General features: G+C 38.6%; 1 protein-coding gene across 2 annotated transcripts in view; it reads left to right on the top strand.

Annotated features, from left to right (window-relative positions):
- Window positions 1-20,015, top strand: part of LOC103059215 (complement component C6-like) — a 31,435-nt gene that overhangs the window by 5,868 nt on the left and 5,552 nt on the right. For both annotated transcript variants that reach the window (XM_088152795.1, XM_088152796.1), the window contains 10 exons: window positions 1,373-1,511; window positions 5,405-5,605; window positions 6,980-7,220; window positions 8,662-8,784; window positions 9,980-10,146; window positions 10,480-10,705; window positions 12,315-12,486; window positions 16,407-16,515; window positions 17,672-17,804; window positions 19,415-19,606. In XM_088152795.1, the coding sequence (XP_088008921.1) occupies window positions 1,373-1,511; window positions 5,405-5,605; window positions 6,980-7,220; window positions 8,662-8,784; window positions 9,980-10,146; window positions 10,480-10,705; window positions 12,315-12,486; window positions 16,407-16,515; window positions 17,672-17,804; window positions 19,415-19,606 (1,703 nt within the window). The remainder of the gene's footprint in view (window positions 1-1,372; window positions 1,512-5,404; window positions 5,606-6,979; window positions 7,221-8,661; window positions 8,785-9,979; window positions 10,147-10,479; window positions 10,706-12,314; window positions 12,487-16,406; window positions 16,516-17,671; window positions 17,805-19,414; window positions 19,607-20,015) is intronic.

Genomic DNA, 20,015 nt, shown 5'->3' on the forward strand with positions numbered 1-20,015 from the left:
TACTATATCTTCAAATCTGCCCTCAACCTGGGGAGCACATTTGAAAGAATTATAATTTTAGATCAATGGCCTGCTCACAAAATAGCTGCTATGGCAAAGTTGCCTATCCACAGGATGGCTGGTGTGGCCAATCACAAAAGATTCATTTTCTAGCTAGTTCTGGAAGATGAACCAGTCTCCTAGAATGCTCTCTTCCATCCCAGTCTGGACTTTGTAGGCCCCAAAGCCATTTCTGCAAATAAATGTAGATACTAGAAGTGTTACAGAGTAGCTGCTTTCTATTCATTTCAAGAAATTAAAATATATTTTGTAAAGTTAGATAGGGTAAGTAGCCTGGTGCCCATTATGGGAGGTGTCTGGGAGGACAAGTAGGCCCTTTGACTTTATTTATTTATTTATCCAATTTATATGGCTGCCTATCTCAACAAGTGACTCTGAGCAGCAAACAGAATTAAAATAAAATAAAAACAATTACAAAAATTAAACTACAAAGCAGCTGAGAAACATCAAGCCCAAATCACTAAGGTAACCAAGAAGCAGGTCCCTACATACACTCAGGGTCCCAGGCTTGGGCACAGAACCAGGTCTTTAGGGCCTTACAAAAGGCCAGCAGGGCCAGGACCATTGTGATCTCTGGAGGGAGAGCATTCCACAAGGTGGGTGCTACAGCAGAAAAGGCAGCAGCACATTTTCTAGGCCCTGCCAGCCAGCATTCTTTGACCAATGGGACCCAGAGGATGCCCATCCTGCCTGACTGGATCAGATGGGTAGAAACAACTGGGGAGAGATGGTCTGTCAAGTAACCTGGTCCCAAGCCATGAAGGGCTTTAAAGGTGACAACCAGCACCTTGAATTGCACCTGGCAGCACACTGGCAACCAGTGCAGCTCACAGAGTATTGGTGTTACATGCATGTCATAACTGATGCCATTTACTACCTGTGCAGCCACATTCTGCACCAGTTGAAGTTTCTGAATGCTGTTCAAGGGCAGCCCCATGTTGAGTGCATTGCAGTAACCAACAGAAGAGAATATGTATAGCTCAGGGTTGAACTGTGGAGTCCTTGAGGTTCTTTGAGCTTGGTAGTTTTCTTGCAAACATTTTGTTACCCAGCTAGGTAATATCTTCATTGCTGGAATGGAGTGGGGTTTGCTCTCTGTTTACATACTGTAGTGCTGTATATAAACAGAGAACAAACCCCACTCCCTTCTAGCACTGAAGATGTTACCTAGCCGGTAACGAAACGTTTGCAAGAAAACAACCAAGCTCACAGAACCCCAAGGACTCCACAGCATTGCAGTAATCCAGATGAGACATCACAAGTGCATATCACTGATCTAATCATCTTTATTTAATTACAATGCTGATTCTAGGTATCATATCCTGGCTGGAGAAACCCGTGGAGAAGTCCTTGATTATTCATTCAATAATGGGAGCTGTGTTCTACAGAAAAGTGAAAACCTAAGGACTACATTTCGTGTTCCTGCTAACCTCAACAACATCACTTTTGAGGTGATTGAAAAGGTTTTAGTAAGGCTGGGCACTATATTAGCCACTGAGCAAATTCAGTGTATGCCCCCCAACTTTAATCCTAGGTTTATCTCTCCATCTGGCCACCCATCTAAGAACCAGAACATGATTGAGAAGAGGGATGTCTGAAAACTTTTTCCAAGAACTTGGTGTCCTCAATACCAGCATAAACCAGAGGTCAGCAACATGGCACCTGCAAGTACCAGTCCATCCATAACATCCCAAGATATTCCCATTTAATCCTGAAATCTAAATGTTAAAGAATGGTTTAAATGACTGATAATTTCCAAGCCTTATGGAATTTGGCAAACTTAGAGCACAAGAACTCTTGCATGATCTCACATGAAAATACAATCTAGCAAGACTTTGACATTCTCACATGAGAATTTGGATGAGATAGTTGGAATCTGTGAGACTGCAGGATATTTTGGTTGGGGAGGAGCAATTTGAATCATTGCATGAGATCATTTGATGCCATCAGGTGCTTGAAAATATTCCTGACCATTGGCAGAGGTGATATGCTTCTATTCTAAGTTATGAATATATTGGTATCATCCTTATTGCATTAAAACGTATAGGCTGATGATTTGATCATGACCTCTGGTTGTTCCATATTGATTGAACATTCTTTATATGGACAATAAAGTTTTAGTAGGGAAGTTATGATTTAACAAGGTTAATATACCATCAAATTATATCCCCAAGAATTTGGAATGTATCTATTTATGAGGAGCTTTAGATATAGTGTGCTTGGATTCTTACAAAAAAGATTGTTATGTGTTCTTGGAAATATCACTGCACATCAAGTAACAAAATTTGGCTTGCTGAAAGGTATGCACTCTCAGTCTTTGAATTAGCTCTTTATTAACACAATGAAAGGAGTAGACAATACAGTTTCATGCAATTAAATTAAATTAAATTAAATGCATTGCTTAAAAATGAACTACATTTTTTTTAAAAAAATAATTTTATTAAGCATTATGGTCATACAGATAAAAACTACTACAAACCACAAAAAATAAAGGAATAAAAAGAAAAGATAGAAAGCGCAGAAAAAAAGAATAAAAGAGAATAAAAGAAAAATAGAAAAGGAAAAAAAATAAGAATATTGCAAAGAAAGAGAAAAGAATAACTTCCCCCTTCATCACAACAAGTATAAACAATTTTAACAACTTATCACCTTCTCTTAAAATACAACAAACAATCTCTTCATCCCATATCTCATCTCTTATCTATAAATAAATCCTTAAAACCTCGTCATTCAGTCCTGGTCAGCAAAAGTCCACTAAGGGTTACCAGAAATAACAACATAACTATTTTAACCTTGATCAAATAAACCAACTTTATATTCCTTCCCTTTGCTTTTAACAATCTTGTTCTTTAATCCCTTCAAATAATGTCCTAGAACTTGATTTCTTTTCATTTTTTCTTTGTCTCTTCCCACCAAGTCTTTCAAAATTTTAACAGGTTTCCTTTGTAAATCCAATATAGGAAAATTATCCAGGTCACTCTCTTGGTTTATTATTAGTATGTCCCTTTTAATTATTAAAACATCAGCCGGTTTCATTTGTATATCCAGTATATCGTCTTTTTCCAGATTATTCTTGTAGCCTGTCATTTTTAAATCCATGTTCAAATCTATTTCAGTCTTGTCCAGTAGAACTTGTTCCTTTTTCATAAAATCATTTACACACGTCTATCTCTGATGGTAGACACTTAAAATTAACTTCTGAGTCCATTGTTCACAAATACCCTTCAATACATCCAGTGTTAACGCATTTTGCTCCATTCTGTGTTAGCAAGTCTATATATGTGTGTGTGTGTGTGTGTGTGTATGTATGTATGTATGTATGTATGTTTGTGTATATATATATATATATATATATATATATATATATATATATAAATAACAAAGGTGGGATTATATATATCCCACCTTTACTATTTTTATAATAATAAAAGTGAACATATCTAATACTCCTTCCTCCTCCTATTTTCCCCACAACAACCCTGTGAGGTGAGTTGGGCTGAGAGAGAATGACTGGCCCAAAGTCACTCAGCCAGCTTTCATGCCTAAGGCGGGACTAGAACTCACAGTCTCCTGGTTTCTAGTCTGGTGCCTTAACCTGTTCTTCTCCTTTAATTGTAATCTTTAATTACTTCTGGTTCCCCCTAGTGATCAACCTTCAAAGTCCCATCCTATCATTTTTTTTTTAGTTCAAAACAACAACCATTTCCCATGGGAAGGATTCTTTTAATTAATTTCAAAATCTTATTTCAAATCCTTCTGGACCCGTAGTTCATTTATAACTTTCAGAAAACAACACTCTAATCACCCTTTTGCTATTTATTGCCCAAAAAAGAATTTTTCTAAGTCCTTAAACTCATACTTAAAACTTTTCATTAAAGATTGAAGGAAACTCACCCAGTAAATGCCATAAAATGTGCCATTCCGAAGGTTCTTAATATTTGAAAAGCAGTAAAAAAGTAATTCCAAAAGTGATTAATAAATGAGGCTTGGCCAAACTTTATGTCCATATAGGCTACATTACAACTATGAACTTTGTTGAAATGCCTTGATTCCCAGCCACTCAGCTTACTAGCTGACTGCAAAAACTTCGGTTCCTATAGTCTACTCATGAGGAGCAGCTATCTGGAGTACATGTGGGCAATCTCATGATCTCACTTTTCTCCAGAGAGATTTTGCTGGCCAGAATCTACCCTCTGGCCACCGATCTCCACTATAATGTCATCCCCTTCAGGGATGTCTAGCTCACCATGTCCTCACCGGAAGTCCCTGTCCATCTCCTTAGTATTATTATTTCTGTGGGTTTTTTGTTGTTTCATTTAGTTATTGCTTTCTTCCCTTTCTTTTCTCCCAGCATTTTAAATGTTCTATTCTAATTTTTTAAATTTATTTATTCAATTTATATAGCCACCCATCTCACATATGTGACTCTCGGTGTCTCACACAATTAAAAACAATAAATATGCAAATAAACAACTAAAAGCATTAAAAACAAGTAAAGCAGTTTAAAACTTAACAATATAACCAACTGAAAGGCTCCATACCACCACTGGAACCCCAGGCATGATGACAAAACTGTGTCTTAAGAGCCTTCTGAAAGGCCAGGTGGGTGGGGGCCAGTCTGACCTCGGGGGAATGATATTCCAAAGGGTGGGTGATCTTTTCTGTTGTATTAAAGCAGTAAAAAAGAAAAGAAAATTAACATTGAGCAGATCAGTCAGGTGCTTAATGAAACTAAGCTGATGGGAATATCACTAGTATCTCAATCTTCTGATGAAGAGACTGAGGGCCAGAGAAAATAGACAGCCCAAGGCCCAGAGGCATCAGGACCAAGTCACAGTTTTGTCAGAATGGCACAAACACCACTCCTTATCTACTTCATGACTCAAACGTCACTCCTACATATTACTTGCAATGTTGTGACACATGTAGAAATGAGACAGGGTTTGGAACACAACTTTGCAACACATGCTTTGTTGTTTGCAGCCTCCCCACCCCTTGTCCCCACCTTGGACACTCAATGCCTTCAAACATGTTCATTGCTGGGGCAAATGGGATCTCAGTGGGGTTTCCTAATGCATGGACTTGAGAATAGAGAATAGAATACAAAATAGAGAATGGCCCAATTTCTAAGTCTTATCCTATCCTAGCTTTCATAAATGAAACTGTTGGCCTATACACACACACACACACACACGTAATAATATTTTTAACACACCCACCCCTATATATTTAAAAATATTATTTTATTTTCAAACAGTGATTTAAAAAAAACTATATTTTTTATTTTCAATGCCTTTTAATTTCCTTCCAAAACATCTGTAATTAAACATATCTCGGTTGACAGGTGAAAAGCCAAGAAGATGATGTGATTACAAGGTTCTACACCAGCTTAACCCCCTTGGCCCGTTCTGCTATTAAAACCTCAGCTTCTAAGAATGTTGGGAGACGTACTTCTGGAATCCCCTATTTTTGGGGGTCAATATCAACCACAACATCCACATCATCTTATGAGTTCAAGCAAGCCATTAAAGCATCCCAAAAAATGGTAAGAATCTGTATCCTTGGAAGTAAACTCCTTCTGCATTATAGCCTTTTACTGCTACTATGTTGTTTTGCTATAATCACCTGGAAGTAGTGGTCTGGGGGCGTGTGTCAAAATTGGCAGGATGGCAGACAGAGCATTGCAATAGATGCATACAGAAGGAGTGCAATGCTCCATCCACCATCTTGAAATGCCCCACCGCCACCACCTTGACAGGCACCATTGCCTGGAAGAGAATTAGAATGAGCATTCTACACCAGCGTTTTGACAATTTCCTCTACTTCTTTCAGCAAAGACCTCTTTATGTTGACCTAGTTCCATGTTGCAGTTTCACCTGATTCAGTTGAAATCTGAATTCTGCTCAGAGCTAAGTTATATTCTTCTTTTAGTCTGGTCTGTTTCTTGCTCTATCTTTTTAAAAGATGTAGCCAGCACCAGTGGAAGTTTCCTCAAAGAGAGAGGTTGGGAGAGACAGTTTGTACACAAATTTCATTATTTTGCTCAAAATAGAAGATCCATTTAATGAAGGTGTGTACAACATGGTCCTTCCTATTGTGAAATTACTTACAATAGCCAATTATTTTTGTTTGATTGATTGCATGCCATCAAAACATTTTTGACTCCAAGAGACCACATAGATAGACTTTCTCCATGACAATCTATCCCTAACCTTGTCTTTCAGGTCTTCCAATGGTGTATCCATCACCAATTATTCAGGCTTCTCAATTTGTTTAGTTACAACTCTCAGCATCAGCCATGTTTATTTGGTTTGTTTGAAGCTGTGGTTCAGCAACATTTGGCAAGTCATAGCTTTCTTCTTCACCTTTCTCTTATATCTTGGACACAGAGCTTGAATTCTGCTGGGGAATGGCTAACAGAAATCTGCAAATCCCATCCCTTGATCCCATCCTCAGTTTTTCTCATATTACCCACTGCCACCAGTTCCACTGCTTACACCTGTCCACAAAACAGAAATTAGGGGAGAAACAGAGGAGAATGCAGGCTTCACTGTTGACTCTAGGTTTTGGGAAACTCCTTGCCTGGAGCACTACTGTCTGTTTGCTTTCTCTTGGAGCCAATCTGCATCATTACTTAAAATGGAACAGGAAGAGAGAAGGGAAGTGAACAGAAAGGGATCAGTGGTGGGCCTCTTCTCAGTTGAGGGTCTTGAAAGATGTCCAGGCCATAGAAGAAACAACCTCTTTAGCAGCTGCTAAAATGGAGTCTATTTATTTATTTATATAACTTATATGCCCACCCATCTCACACAGGTGACTCTGGGTTGCGTACAAGGATTAAAAACACACAAAGATTATTGAGAAAAAGAAAGCATGAAAGACAATAACATTCCGTACCTATTTTGTTGTGTTTTCTAAGACTTCCAATTATATCAGGATCCATAAGGTGATTGCAGTTTCAAACTTCACAGTGAAGGAGCAAGATCTGCAGCTCTCTGGGGTGTTCTTAAAGTCACTCAACAGCCTACCTCTGGAGTACAACTATGCCCTATACAGCCGGATTTTTGATGATTTCGGGACACATTATTACACAGCTGGTTTATTAGGAGCCAAATATGACCTCCTTTACCAGTTTAGTGAGGAAGAAACAAAAAATTCAGGTATGTGGGTCTGCATGTTGAGACACTGAGGATATAAAGTATTTATCTTTGTTCCCAGTGATTTGCTTAGAAATCAAAACTTAAGCAGGCAGGTTCAGGGATAAACTAATCCGATGAGCAAAAACAAGTAAGCCAAGAGGAAATAAAGAAATCTACATATTACCTGACAGTTAGTTACTACCAATTCCTGAGAATAAGTAATTAAATGCCCTCCGTAGGAGTTTCTCCATGATAGTCTTGTCAAATATGGGATGTCGGGTAACAATTTAATATAAGTCTTCCATGGATCCTCTTGGATGAATCATAGGAGGAAGGAAGAGTGTCCTTTCCCTGAATAAAATCTGTGGTGGAGGTGGATGGGGATTACATTTACTTTCTAAATGCTTCCTGGAATGCCCTGCGGTCACATGCTCAGTCCAGGGAGTGCAGAGAAAGGAAGGAGCCTCTCTGTAAAAGCCAGACGTTTGTTCTAATAGAGTTGCCATAATAAGAGAAGATTTACATGATTCCTATTGAACTCTGCAGCCCCTGATGCCTTTTGAAAGCTCCTCCTTCCAGAACAATGGCGGAGGTAGCCATTGGGACTGTAGGAAGGATAAGAAATCATCAAAAATCACTTCCTTTATTTTCTATCATGTGAGCATTTTGAGCAGCAGTCTATTCAGGAGGCTACTATATTTTACCTAAAAGGAATATGGCTCTTCAAAAGGAAGACCAGAAAGATTAGAAAGAAAAGATTTACTTCTATTAACATATTTTCAGTGAACCTAACACGACCCTACTATTTTAAATTCTTCTTTTCAGCCAAACATAATGCTATTGGGTTCAACCCGATCCGTTCTGACTTGTTATTGCATTTGTTTTAGTTCAGGATATTTTGTTGTGCTGAACTTGGATTCTTCACCTTGTTAATGAAATTCAGAGCTATAATGAAAAAAGGTTCCCAGACTTTGCCTTTCCCAAGCCTGTTTAAGGAAACTAAATCAAAATTTTCAATTTAATATGTTCGTGTGGCTATTGAAGGGTGGGAAAAGGGGCAGGAACCCTCGAGATACAAGATCACCTAGAATTTTAGTGTACAAATGAAAGAAACCTTTTAAAAATCATTCAAACTAAAAAAAAAAAAATCCAAAAAAATATTTTCAGGCATTTCCGCAAGAGACTCGAAAAAGTCAAGATGGTGGCCACAATGATGCAATCAAAGCCTTACCCCAATACACATAAAATTGAGGCAGAGCTTCAAATATATAGTCATAGATGCCTGTTGACTTTTTTTACCCCCTCCCTTCCACAGACACCCCTCTGTATCTTGTGGCTTGAAAAAATTGTAGCCAGCCAATGTCATTTTTAAAGATTGGGTGCTATAATGCTTAACCACTTGGATAATTGAGTTTTATTTGAGAAATTTAATTTTCTATTTTTACTATTGAATTATACCTAGGTTTAACAACAGAACAAATGGAAAATTGTGTGCGAACAGAGACACAGAACTATGTTTTCTTCTTTAAGTCAACAGAACATCATGAGTATTGCAGCAAAAATAGGATGACAGAACGCTATGAAGGTAAACAACATTTTTCAGGGCTCCTTCATACTTTTCTTGTTATTTCTTAGATCTAGCTGAACTTTCTTACTGTCCCAGTTTTACAGTTCTGGAAGGACTATGAACTAAAGTATGCTATGCCATGGGCCAAGTGGAGTCTGAGTCAGGTGTAAGAATGATGATTTTGATGATTGGGTGGGCTACAGGCAAAAGTTATGGTCCCGATGGATTGAAGGACAGGTCCTGAATCAAGCAACAGAAATCATGAGCCAGAAGGTGGAGGCAGGCATTGAGTTCAGCAGATAAGACAAGAGAAGACAAACAAGGCAGGCTTTGTCATTGTGTACCACCTTATAAATTGTACAGTTGGGTGGATTTTTATAGAGCCTAGGGCATCATATTAATCTGCCCTAAAGTGTTGTCCTCTAATAGTGTTGGAGCTGCAGCTTCCATTATTCTTTGTTAGCATAGTCATACAGGCTGGGAATACTGGAAATTGCAGTCCCAACATATCTGGAAGAAGCTAAGTTAGAGAAGACGGCTGTACAGTGATTGACAAGGTCAGCTGATACTCTTGCCCTATGTACTCTTGCCCTATGTAACCTAATCTACTGGGTTTGATGAAAGGGCTGGTAGAATTAGAAATAGAGCATTAAAAGCTTTTTGCTAAAAGCTGAAGTTCAAGACCACATCATCACCTGATAAATTGTGCTGCATTATGGTAAGCAGTCTTTTTTGGCCTGAAAGCACACTCTCTCTTTTTGTCCTAGCTGGAGGCTACGGAGTGTGCGACTAATGAAATTGTGGTATCACCTGAATGGACAAGGCTATAAATGTCAGAATTGGGATGGTTTGAGGGATGAAATTGTTGCCTTTGACTTTAACCTCCTTCTCCAAATAGGAAAAAATAGCTTAACTTTCTAATTTTACAGGGATACTATGGGTTCCGGTCTATCTATAGGAGTCAAAAACAACATGATAGCACATAATCAATCAATCAATCAATCAATCAATCAACATGTATTCCAGAAATTTAAGGCACTTATTTTACCCTTATTTATTTAACCTAATTACCCTTAGAAATTTAAGGCACTTATTTTACTACATTAAAAGGTCCTATATTTTAGGTTCTTCCCATTCCCCAGACTTTGGTGACTCCTAATAAAGATCCATGTGGTTAAATATGTAACTCTACTGTATAACCCATCCATTTTAGGTTCCATGTTAAAGTCATCTGAACAGTCTATTTCCCTGGTTAAGGGCGGGCAGTCACGGTATGCTGCAGCTCTAGCCTGGCAGAGAAAAGGCTCCTTGCCAGGAAATGAGATCTTTACTAATTGGTTGGAATCAGCCAAGAACAATCCAGTTGTGATTGACTTTGAGGTAAGAGATAAAAGACAAGAGGAAAACAGAACTTCCTTACTGTGAAGGTCAAAGTTCCCATGTCATGTCCAGGAGAAAAGAAAAGATGGTGTTGCATATTTTGAATGAATGCTCCATTATTTAAAGCAGTCAGATCTTGTGATATCCCCTTTAATTTTATCTGTGGAGGTGGCTAATAACTAACAACAGGACTGCATGCCTCTCCCAATATCATGATTTTGAGCCTGCAGAAGACAACAATAATTCCCATGTAGAAGGCCCAAACTGATGTTTCCTTGGTTTAAGAAGTCTGCTGGGACAACTTTTGAAAAATTGAATATAATTCTTTCTTAGGTTACTCCCATTGTGGATTTGGTGCAGAACTTCCCATGCTCTGCAACGAAACGTTTTAATCTCAGGAGGGCTTTTTCTGAATATATGAGCAAATATGATCCCTGTCATTGTGCCCCATGTCCCAATAATGCTCAAGCAGTTTTATCTGATACCGGATGCCTCTGTGTGTGTAAGTCTGGAACATACGGAAGTAACTGTGAACTGCGAGTACCCGACTACACATCAGGTATTTTTATAACAGCTCCATCTTATTTTACCATACAATTGCACAAGAAGGTACAAGGTTTGCACAAAAATAATGGTGCCTTGCGCTGAAGTTTCCGTTTTTGCTACACTATAAATAAGGTAGCTAAAAGAGCTAGAAAGTCTTAAGGTTCAATATAATTTCAGGCAAAAACTAAAATTAGCAAAACCATTGTCTACCCTACATTTAACCTGCCAAGTAAAAATATGGGTGAAATATTATGTGTTAATATAGGATATAGAATGTTATTATATCTTATATAGCAGTTTCACAATCATTGAGAAAATGCATAGGAATCCATTTCCATGTTCAAAAGACACCATAGTTGTAATTCATGGGTGGGCAATCTCTGAGGGATCAGGGCTTCAATTCAGCCTTCTGATATAACAGAGGATTTCTAGTGGGACAATAACATCATTGCACAAACCTTGGGGACTTTACTTTTTGTAAAACGTTTTTGAGGGTAGGAATGGGATCAGAGGCCTCTGGAATATATATTGTTCCCATATTAACTTTAGGTAACCAGATTCTCAAAACATCCCAAATTGAGGTTATGTAGCAAAATCATCAAACTTTAGTAGCGTAATTCCTGGGTACTAAGAGGCTGCAAATGGGGTACTAGGGACTGCCTGTGGATTGCCTGGGTGTGGATTGCCTGCTTTAGCATAACTGTTGCATTAGAACCAAGATTAGTCACATCTAGAGTAGACACACTGAAATCAATGGGGCTTTAGGCTATTATTTATTAACATATCCTATTTTAATAATTTAGTTCAGCACAAGTGGCAGCACTTTACTAACCTTGGATGATCTTAAAAAAGCTAAAAACTAAGGACCTGATCAACACCTGGTTGAAAGATCATCAGGAAATACCAGAGCTGTAGCTTATCCTAGGAAGTTGAAAAAGATCCCAGAAAGAGGCAATTGCAAACCATTTATTTACTGTTGTAAACAAAACTACATGAGTCCATACATGGAATCATTGGGAATCAAGGTCAACTTCTAGGGAGCTTTACTTTTACTCTAATAACTTAGCTGTCCTTTAGGTCCCTGCATAGAAATGTTTTAAGGCAACTAAGTACTTCCATGAATTTTAGAACACACACTTGATTTCTGAATTTGACTGGGTGTTTTAAAAAACCTTTTCCATCTTTTTCTTTCTCAAAATAAGGAAAAAAATCTGTAAAAAAAAAAAAAAGGAAATATATTAATTTTTCCGAAAACTAAAAAAAAAAAAAAAGCCCTTATCACAAAATTTAAAAGTCAATATAAAACTACATTTTTAAAAAAACGAAGCAGCAACTCAGACACGGTATAACAGTAGTTAAGTTAAAAGCAGATGGAATGCCTTTGAAGATTAAAAAATAGTCTTTGCATGAGGCACAATGACACCATACTGATAGCTGAGTTAGAATTCCATCACAAAGGTATTGCAATCCAAATTGCTGATGCAGGCTGGGAATTGTGGCAGTTGAGATTCAAGAAACTGGGGCATCAAGATGGGGAAAGCTGGAATATGGGTAGAGCCTTCTGCTAATATCTAAGCTGTATGGATAAGGCAACAAAAGTGTCATGTTGTTTTGGACTCCAGTTGCAGTAGATGGCTACTGGAGTTGCTGGTCAGCATGGAGCGCTTGTGATGCATCTTTTAAGAGGCAAAGAACTCGGCTGTGTAACAATCCTGAACCCATGAATGGAGGAAAACCTTGTAAAGGTGAAGCTGAAGATGAGGAACGGTGTTTTATCACAATGTTTGAAAGCCAGTAAGAGACATATTATTATAAAATACCAAGAGCATTCTCAGCAAGCCAAAATTTTGTCAAATTGATGGGATGTGTGTCATGATGTCACAGTGCAGGGTCCCCCCAACACATTTGCATTTTGATACATGTTTCAGCCTTTGTCTGCTCTTCCCCTCCTTTTTGGATGCTCGTGGCTAATGATCTCAGGACCCAACTGTGTTTTATACAAGAAAGGAGGGGGAGAAATATGTGGCTGTCCAGATGTCTTTGTGAGAAGAGGAAGTCCAAGATCTCATTACATCGAAAGTGGATCCCAAAAGAGCAGTTGTTGTTTAGTCGTTAAGTCGTGTCCGACTCTTCGTGACCCCATGAACCATATTGCGCCAGGCCTTCCTGTCCTTCACTGCCTCCCTGAGTTTGCTCAGTTTCATGCTCATTGCTTCAGTGATGCTATCTAACCATCTCATCCTCTGCCGTCCTCTTCTCCTTTTGCCTTCAATCTTTCCCAGCATCAGGGTCTTCTCCAAAGAGATCTCTCTTCGCATTAGGTGGCCAAAATATCTGAGCTTGAGCTTCATTATCGATCCTTCCAATGAGCAATCAGGGTTGATTTCCTTTAAGATTGACTGGTTTGACCTCCTAGCAGTCCAGGGGACTCTCAAGAGTCTTCTCCAGCACCACAGTTCAAAGGCATCAATTCTTCGGCGCTCGGCCTTTTTATGGTCCAGCTCTCACAGCCATACATTACTACTGGAAAAACCATAGCTTTGACTATGCGGATCTTTGTCGGCAAGGTGACGTCTCTGCTTTTTAATATGCTATCTAGGCTTGCCATAGCTTTCCTCCCAAGGAGCAAGCGTCTTTTAATTTCATGGCTGCAGTCTCTGTCTGCGGTGATCTTGGAGCCCAAATAAATGAAGTCTGTTACTGCTTCCATTTCTACCCCTTCTATTTGCCAGGAATTGATGGGTCCAGATGCCATGATCTTAGTTTTTTTAATGTTGAGTTTCAAGCCAGCTTTTGCACTCTCCTCTTTCACCCTCATCAAGAGGCTCTTTAGTTCTTCTTCACTTTCTGCCATTAGGGTGGTATCGTCCGCATATCTGAGGTTGCTGATGATTCTCCCTGCAATCTTAATTCCGGCTTGTGATTCTTCCAGCCTGGCATTTCTCATGATGTACTCTGCATATAGGTTAAATAAGCAGGGTGACAGTATACAGCCTTGTCGTACACCTTTCCCTATTTTGAACCAATCGGTTGTTCCATGACCGGTTCTAACTGTTGCTTCTTGTCCCGCATACAGATTTCTCAGGAGACAGGTAAGGTGGTCTGGTATTCCCATCTTTTTAAGAATTTGCCACAGTTTGTTGTGATCCACACAATCAAAGGCTTTTGCATAGTCAATGAAGCAGAAGTAGATATTTTTCTGGAACTCTCGTGCTTTCTCCATGATCCAGCGAATGTTGGCGATTTGATCTCTAGTTCCTCTGCCTCTTCGAAACCCAGCTTGTACATCCGGTAGTTCTCGGTTCATGTATTGCTGAAGCCTAGCTTGTAGGATTTTGAGCATAACCTTGCTAGCATGTGAAATGAGTGCAATTGTGCGATAGTTTGAGCATTCTTTGGCGTTGCCCTTCTTTGGAATTGGAACGTAAACTGACCTTTTCCAATCCCGTGGCCACTGTTGCGTTTTCCAAACTTGCTGGCATATTGAGTGCAGCACTTTAACACCATCATCTTTTAGTATTTTAAATAACTCAGCTGGAATACTGTCATCTCCACTAGCTTTGTTGTTAGCAATGCTTCCTAAGGCCCACTTGACTTCACTCTCTAGGATGTCTGGCTCAAGGTCAGTGATCACACCAGCGTGGACATCAGGGACATTAAGATCTTTCTTGTATAGTTCTTCTGTGTATTCTTGCCACCTCTTCTTAATCTCTTCTGCTTCTGTTAGGTCCCTGCCTTTTTGTCCTTTATCATGCCCATCTTTGCACTAAACGTTCCTTTCATATCTCCAATTTTCTTGTAGAGATCTCTAGTCTTCCCCATTCTATTGTTTTCCTCAATTTCTTTGCATTGTTCATTTAAGAAGGCCTTCTTATCTCTCCTGGCTATTCTTTGGAAATCTGCATTCAGTTGCTTATATCTTTCCCTTTCACCCTTGCTTTTCGCATTCCTTCTTTCCACAGCTATTTGTAATGCCTCATCAGACAGCCATTTTGCTTTCTTGCATTTCTTTTTCTTTGGGATGGTTTTATATGCTGCCTCCTGTACAATGTTACGGACCTCCGTCCATAGTTCTTCAGGCACTCTGTCTACCAAATCTAATCCTCTAAATCTATTCATCACCTTCACTGTGTACTCACAAGGAATATGATCTAAGTCATACCTGAGTGGTCTAGTGGTTTTCCCTACATTCTTCAATTTAAGCCTAAATTTTGCAGTAAGAAGCTCATGATCTGAGCCACAGTCAGCTCCTGGTCTTGTTTTTGCTGTCTGTATAGAGCTTCTCCATCTTTGGCTGCAAAGTATATAATCAATCTGGTTTCGGTATTGACCATCTGGTGATGTCCATGTGTAGAGTCGTCTCTTGTGTTGTTGGAAAAGAGTGTTTGCTATGACTAGCTTGTTCTCTTGACAGAACTCTATTAGCCTTTGCCCTGCTTCATTTTGTACTCCAAGGCCAAACTTGCCTGTTATTCCGATTACTCCTTGACTTCCTACTTTAGCATTCCAATCCCCTATGATGAAAAGGACATCTTTTTGGTGCTAGTTCTAGAAGGTGTTGTAGGTCTTCATAGAAGCGGTCAACTTCAGCTTCTTCAGCATCAGTGGTTGGGGCATAGACTTGGATGACTGTGATATTGAATGGTTTGCCTTGGATACGCACTGAGATCATTCTGTCGTTTTTGAGGTTGTACCCCATTACTGCCTTTCCCACTCTCTTATTGACTATGAGTGCAACTCCATTTCTTCTAAGGGTTTCTTGCCCACAGTAGTAGATATAATGGTCACCCGAATTAAATTCACCCATTCCCGTCCATTTCAGTTCGCTGATTCCCAAGATGTCGATGTTCAATCTTGTCATCTCATGTTTGACCACATCCAGCTTGCCTTGGTTCATAGATCTTACATTCCAGGTACCTATACAATATTGTTCTTTACAGCATCGGACCTTCTTTTCGCTTCCAGATACATCCACAGCTGAACGTCCTTTCGGCTTTGGCCCAGCCGCTTCACTCTTTCTGGAGCTACTTGGAAATGCCCTCCGCTCTTCCCCAGTAGCATATTGGACACCTTCCGACCTGAGGGGCTCATCTTCCGGCATCATATCTTTTAGCCTTCTAACATTGTCCATGGGGTTTTCTTGGCAAGGATACTGGAGTGGGTTGCCATTTCCTTCTCCAGTGGACCACATTTTGTCAGAACTCTCTGTCATGACCTGTCCGTCTTGGGTGGCCCTGCACGGTATAGCTCATGGCTTCACTGAGTTACGCAAGCCCCTTCGCCACGACAAGGCAGTGATCCATGAAGGGGCAAAAGAGCAGACAGGATATGAAATATGATAGTTCCCACTTAACACCTGTAATGTTGATTGCTAAGAAAAAGTCAATGCATGTGCCTTGGAGAATATACATTTGTCCCCTTTCAAATCCTTCATGTGGATGCAGCCCAAGTAATCTCACCCTCAGCATTTTGAAGTTGAGGAAGGCATTTTCTAAGGACCTTCTAAATCTGAAAGAAGTAGGCAGAACAAATTAAAAATATGTAAACTTCCCTCCTAGATTTTGGGGGTGTCAAATGCAAAATGAACATAACAGGATTGGAGGATATTTGTCTTGGGTCTATCAGATTATTGCAATCCACTGATTATCTATGACTTTTTGCTTTAATGTGTTTCTTTTGAATGAGTTCCTAAATGGACAATGTTACAATTACAGGGGTGCTACTTGTGTAAATGATGATGACTACACTGAAGAAGGCCGGATAAAACATAGATGTGACACAGGATGTTCAACTCCAGAAGCACCAGAAAATGGATTCATCAGGGTTAGCAGCATTTAATGGACTAGAGAAGACTTTGACATTTGTCTAAGTGGACCCCAGTCTTTTACCAAATAGCACCAATGCTAGAGTGCCACTTCAGGCTCTTGAGATGAGGTGCTCCTGGAAATGAATTTGTGACAGCCTATCACAATTCAATCCTTTAAATGTGTTGGGAATGTAATCTCAGAATTCTCAAAAAGGAATTTGGGTAGTTGATTCCCAATATTCCTGGAGGGTGCTATATTAGAATAGATGGTTGTACTATTCACACTTCTGTTCCAGAGATGAATCTTTAAAATCCACAGACATTAAGGAATTGATTGACAGGTCTGAGAAATTAATTCCGGTGAATAAGTTGATTTCCACACACCTTAATTTATGTGAATGGCCATATTCTTACAGGATCACTTGAAAAAGTGTCACATGATTAATATAAAGCTAAAATTGAATTTAAAATGAGAGGTATTTTAAAATATCTCCCATTAAGGATGTAAAAGAATTTTGCCTCAAATTCCATTGGGAACAAATGTGATTGTTCATTTCCCATTGGGCTTCTCAGCAAGGCAAACTCTTGCATCTTTCTTTCTTTCTTTCTTTCTTTCTTTCTTTCTTTCTTTCTTTCTTTCTTTCTTTCTTTCTTTCTTATTTATTTATTTAATTTATATGCTGCCCATCTCCCTATTACCCATCTTCCTTTGGTTTTTTAAAAAATCTGTCTTAAAAAGAAGCTGCTATAAATCTGAGCAGGAGTTTTAGTGATTCACACTTACATACTGAATATTTGTCAGTCTATCTTAAGAGGCCCATTGCATCCCTGATCTCTTGGCACACTCATAAAGTTATCTGTTTTGACTTGTACAAGCAAATGTTCATCTGCATATTAATTTCTTTTTCCTTAACACCAGGAATATTCTTTAAAACCTACTCCCATTATTCCAAACTGGTTTGTGTTTTGGAAGAATATTCTCTTTAGCCCTATCCTCTTTTGTAACACTCATTTTATGACTTCTTTAATTCCTGGTACTTTTGTTGCTACCATAAGAACTCACATTATTATAGGTATCACTACTTCTTTCAAAGATTAAGACTTCAGCCCATCTCTTATAGTTTATGTAATGAAAATTCCACTTATTGGACTAAACTTTTACTTTGTCTGCAGAATGAAAAACCGTGTTATGATGTTGGAGAAGAAGCCGAAGCGGTTTGCTTCAGTGGCTATCATCGCCTGGGATATCAGTTCTTTCGCTGCCTTCCAGACAAAACATGGTTACAACAGACCATTGAGTGCCAGTGTAAGAAACAGAACACATTGGATAAAAAGTAAAGAAATCACATGCTTTATGATTAATAATACATCTCTTCAAGGGAGAAATGAGAAAGCATAAGTTTGGATCCTTAAACTCAGTGAAATCAGATGGAATCCTGAGTAAAGTGCCACTGTTTTCAACAGACTTACTCTAACCATAACTAAATATTGATCCAGCCCTCAGCTTCAGTTATGCAACCCAAATGGCTTGGTTCACTGTTGTCTTCAACAGTATGCAGTGCAAATTGAAATGTTTTGATAGAGGCGAATATGTGTAGCTCAGGGTTGAACTGTGGAGTCCTTGGGGTTCTCTGAGCTTGGTTCTTTTCTTGCAAACATTTCATTACCCGGTTAGGTAATATCTTCAGTGCTGGAATGGAATGGGGTTTGCTCTCTTAAATGTTTTGGCCAGTCCAATATTAAGCATTTTAATGTGTGGATATCCCCATTTTCTTTGAGAGGCAATTCATCACTTACTGTAGTATGCCACAAAGGGAGGAAGAGCAGAATGAAAAGGAGATAGCATGTGTCCGTCCAGTTTTATGCCTCATAATCCTATTGTTGCTTAGGAAACAGCTACATGTTACTCTTAGAGTGAGCCAACTTAATGCAGTGGCTAGGACATCTTTATTTGACCAGAAAGACTTTGGTTCAAATTCCTACTCATGAATTAAATTACTTTCTCTCAGTCTAATCAGTCATATACAATTATATGAAAAAAGTATGTCATCCTGAGCTCCTTAGGGAAAAGTTAAGAATATGTAATTAATAGTAATAACATTATTAATTATATCGAATCTCATCTTTCCTATAAGGTTAAGAAAAATGGAAAGAATTGATGGCTATGCTTGTTTCATCAGGGAAAGGGGAATAGTCATATGGATTTAAATAGGCCTCTGCTTACTCTCAGCATCCAGAAAAGTCAAAATCAAATTTCTTCAGCTTTTTTGCTTGTAGGGAAGGATTGTTTTAAAGGAACGCAGAACTTCTTCCTGTCTGAGAACATTGTTGGTCTTTATACAACAGCAGGGAATACACAAGGCCAGGGCAAAACTAAATTTGACGTTTTATTTAAAATGTAGCTAATAGTCTCCAATCATAGTAGCCATCTTCTTCTGTTATGTTAAAAACTGCAATTTGATAACTTTTCAAGGCCACCGGTTTTTAGAAAATGTGTAACTTCTGAGGTCTCAGGTTGTATAACTTTGTTCTCAACAAACAATACCATGTTGCTTTCTGTATAATAAAAGTAACATGTAACTGAGCTTCAGGTTACATGTTCAGGATGGGTGACATGTCCCATATTTTTTGGGAGAAAAAACGTAATATATGCCTACTAAGGAGAGTTGCTCTGTGAAGTCTTTAATTTCTCTAATTTTTTTGTTTGGTTTTAAACCATGTTTCAGTGATTTTTAGATCTTTGGCGCTAATATAATGAGATTTTTAAATCCTAGTTTTATTCTGATGCTTGATTTGTATGCTTATGTTGTAATTTTATATTGCACAGAGTTATATTTTTTAGTATATTGCCCAGTAATGTTTTGTTAATTATAAAAAAAGATGTAAATCATAATATTTGTCTTCCTTAAACTCCAGTGTTGGCTTGTGACAAACCATCAGTTTCCACTGCTGTCCGTATGACCCCATTTAAAATTCAGTATGATGTTGGGGACAACATCCAGCTGAGCTGTCCTGAAGGTTACAGTCTTACAGGCTCAGAGACGTACAAATGTGGAGACAAATTTTCCTGGATCCCTCCAATTCTGAGCTCACTTGATTGCAAGAAAGGTATGTAACTACAATGAGTTTCTGCTCTCATGGCTTTATGCTTGCTGTAGATCATTCATTTGTGTTATTTTTCTTTCTTGTTTGCTATCCTGTGATGAAGATTCAGTGATGGGAACATCTGCACATCAAGGAAGACTGAATGTACCTTGAGAATGTTTTTTTAAAATTTTTTTATCCTGCCTTTATTATTTACTTTATTATTTTATTTTAATGTTATTTTATTATTATTAATTTTAATTAATTTAATTACTAATAAATCTATAATTTGGGGTAAATCTGCAAGGGTGACTGATTCCCAATTGTTGAAAACCAGCTGCAACAGTAAGACTTAGTCCACCTAAATAAAGCAGCTAAAAAGAAATAATGTTGGAAGGAAAACCAGGAGGGGAAAATTGTGCGACAGGAGTGT

The sequence above is a fragment of the Python bivittatus genome, unplaced genomic scaffold, assembly GCF_059951505.1.
Source record: "Python bivittatus isolate LINGU-HERP-01145 unplaced genomic scaffold, Pbiv_v1 ctg000570_np1212, whole genome shotgun sequence".
NCBI classification, from domain to species: domain Eukaryota; kingdom Metazoa; phylum Chordata; class Lepidosauria; order Squamata; family Pythonidae; genus Python; species Python bivittatus.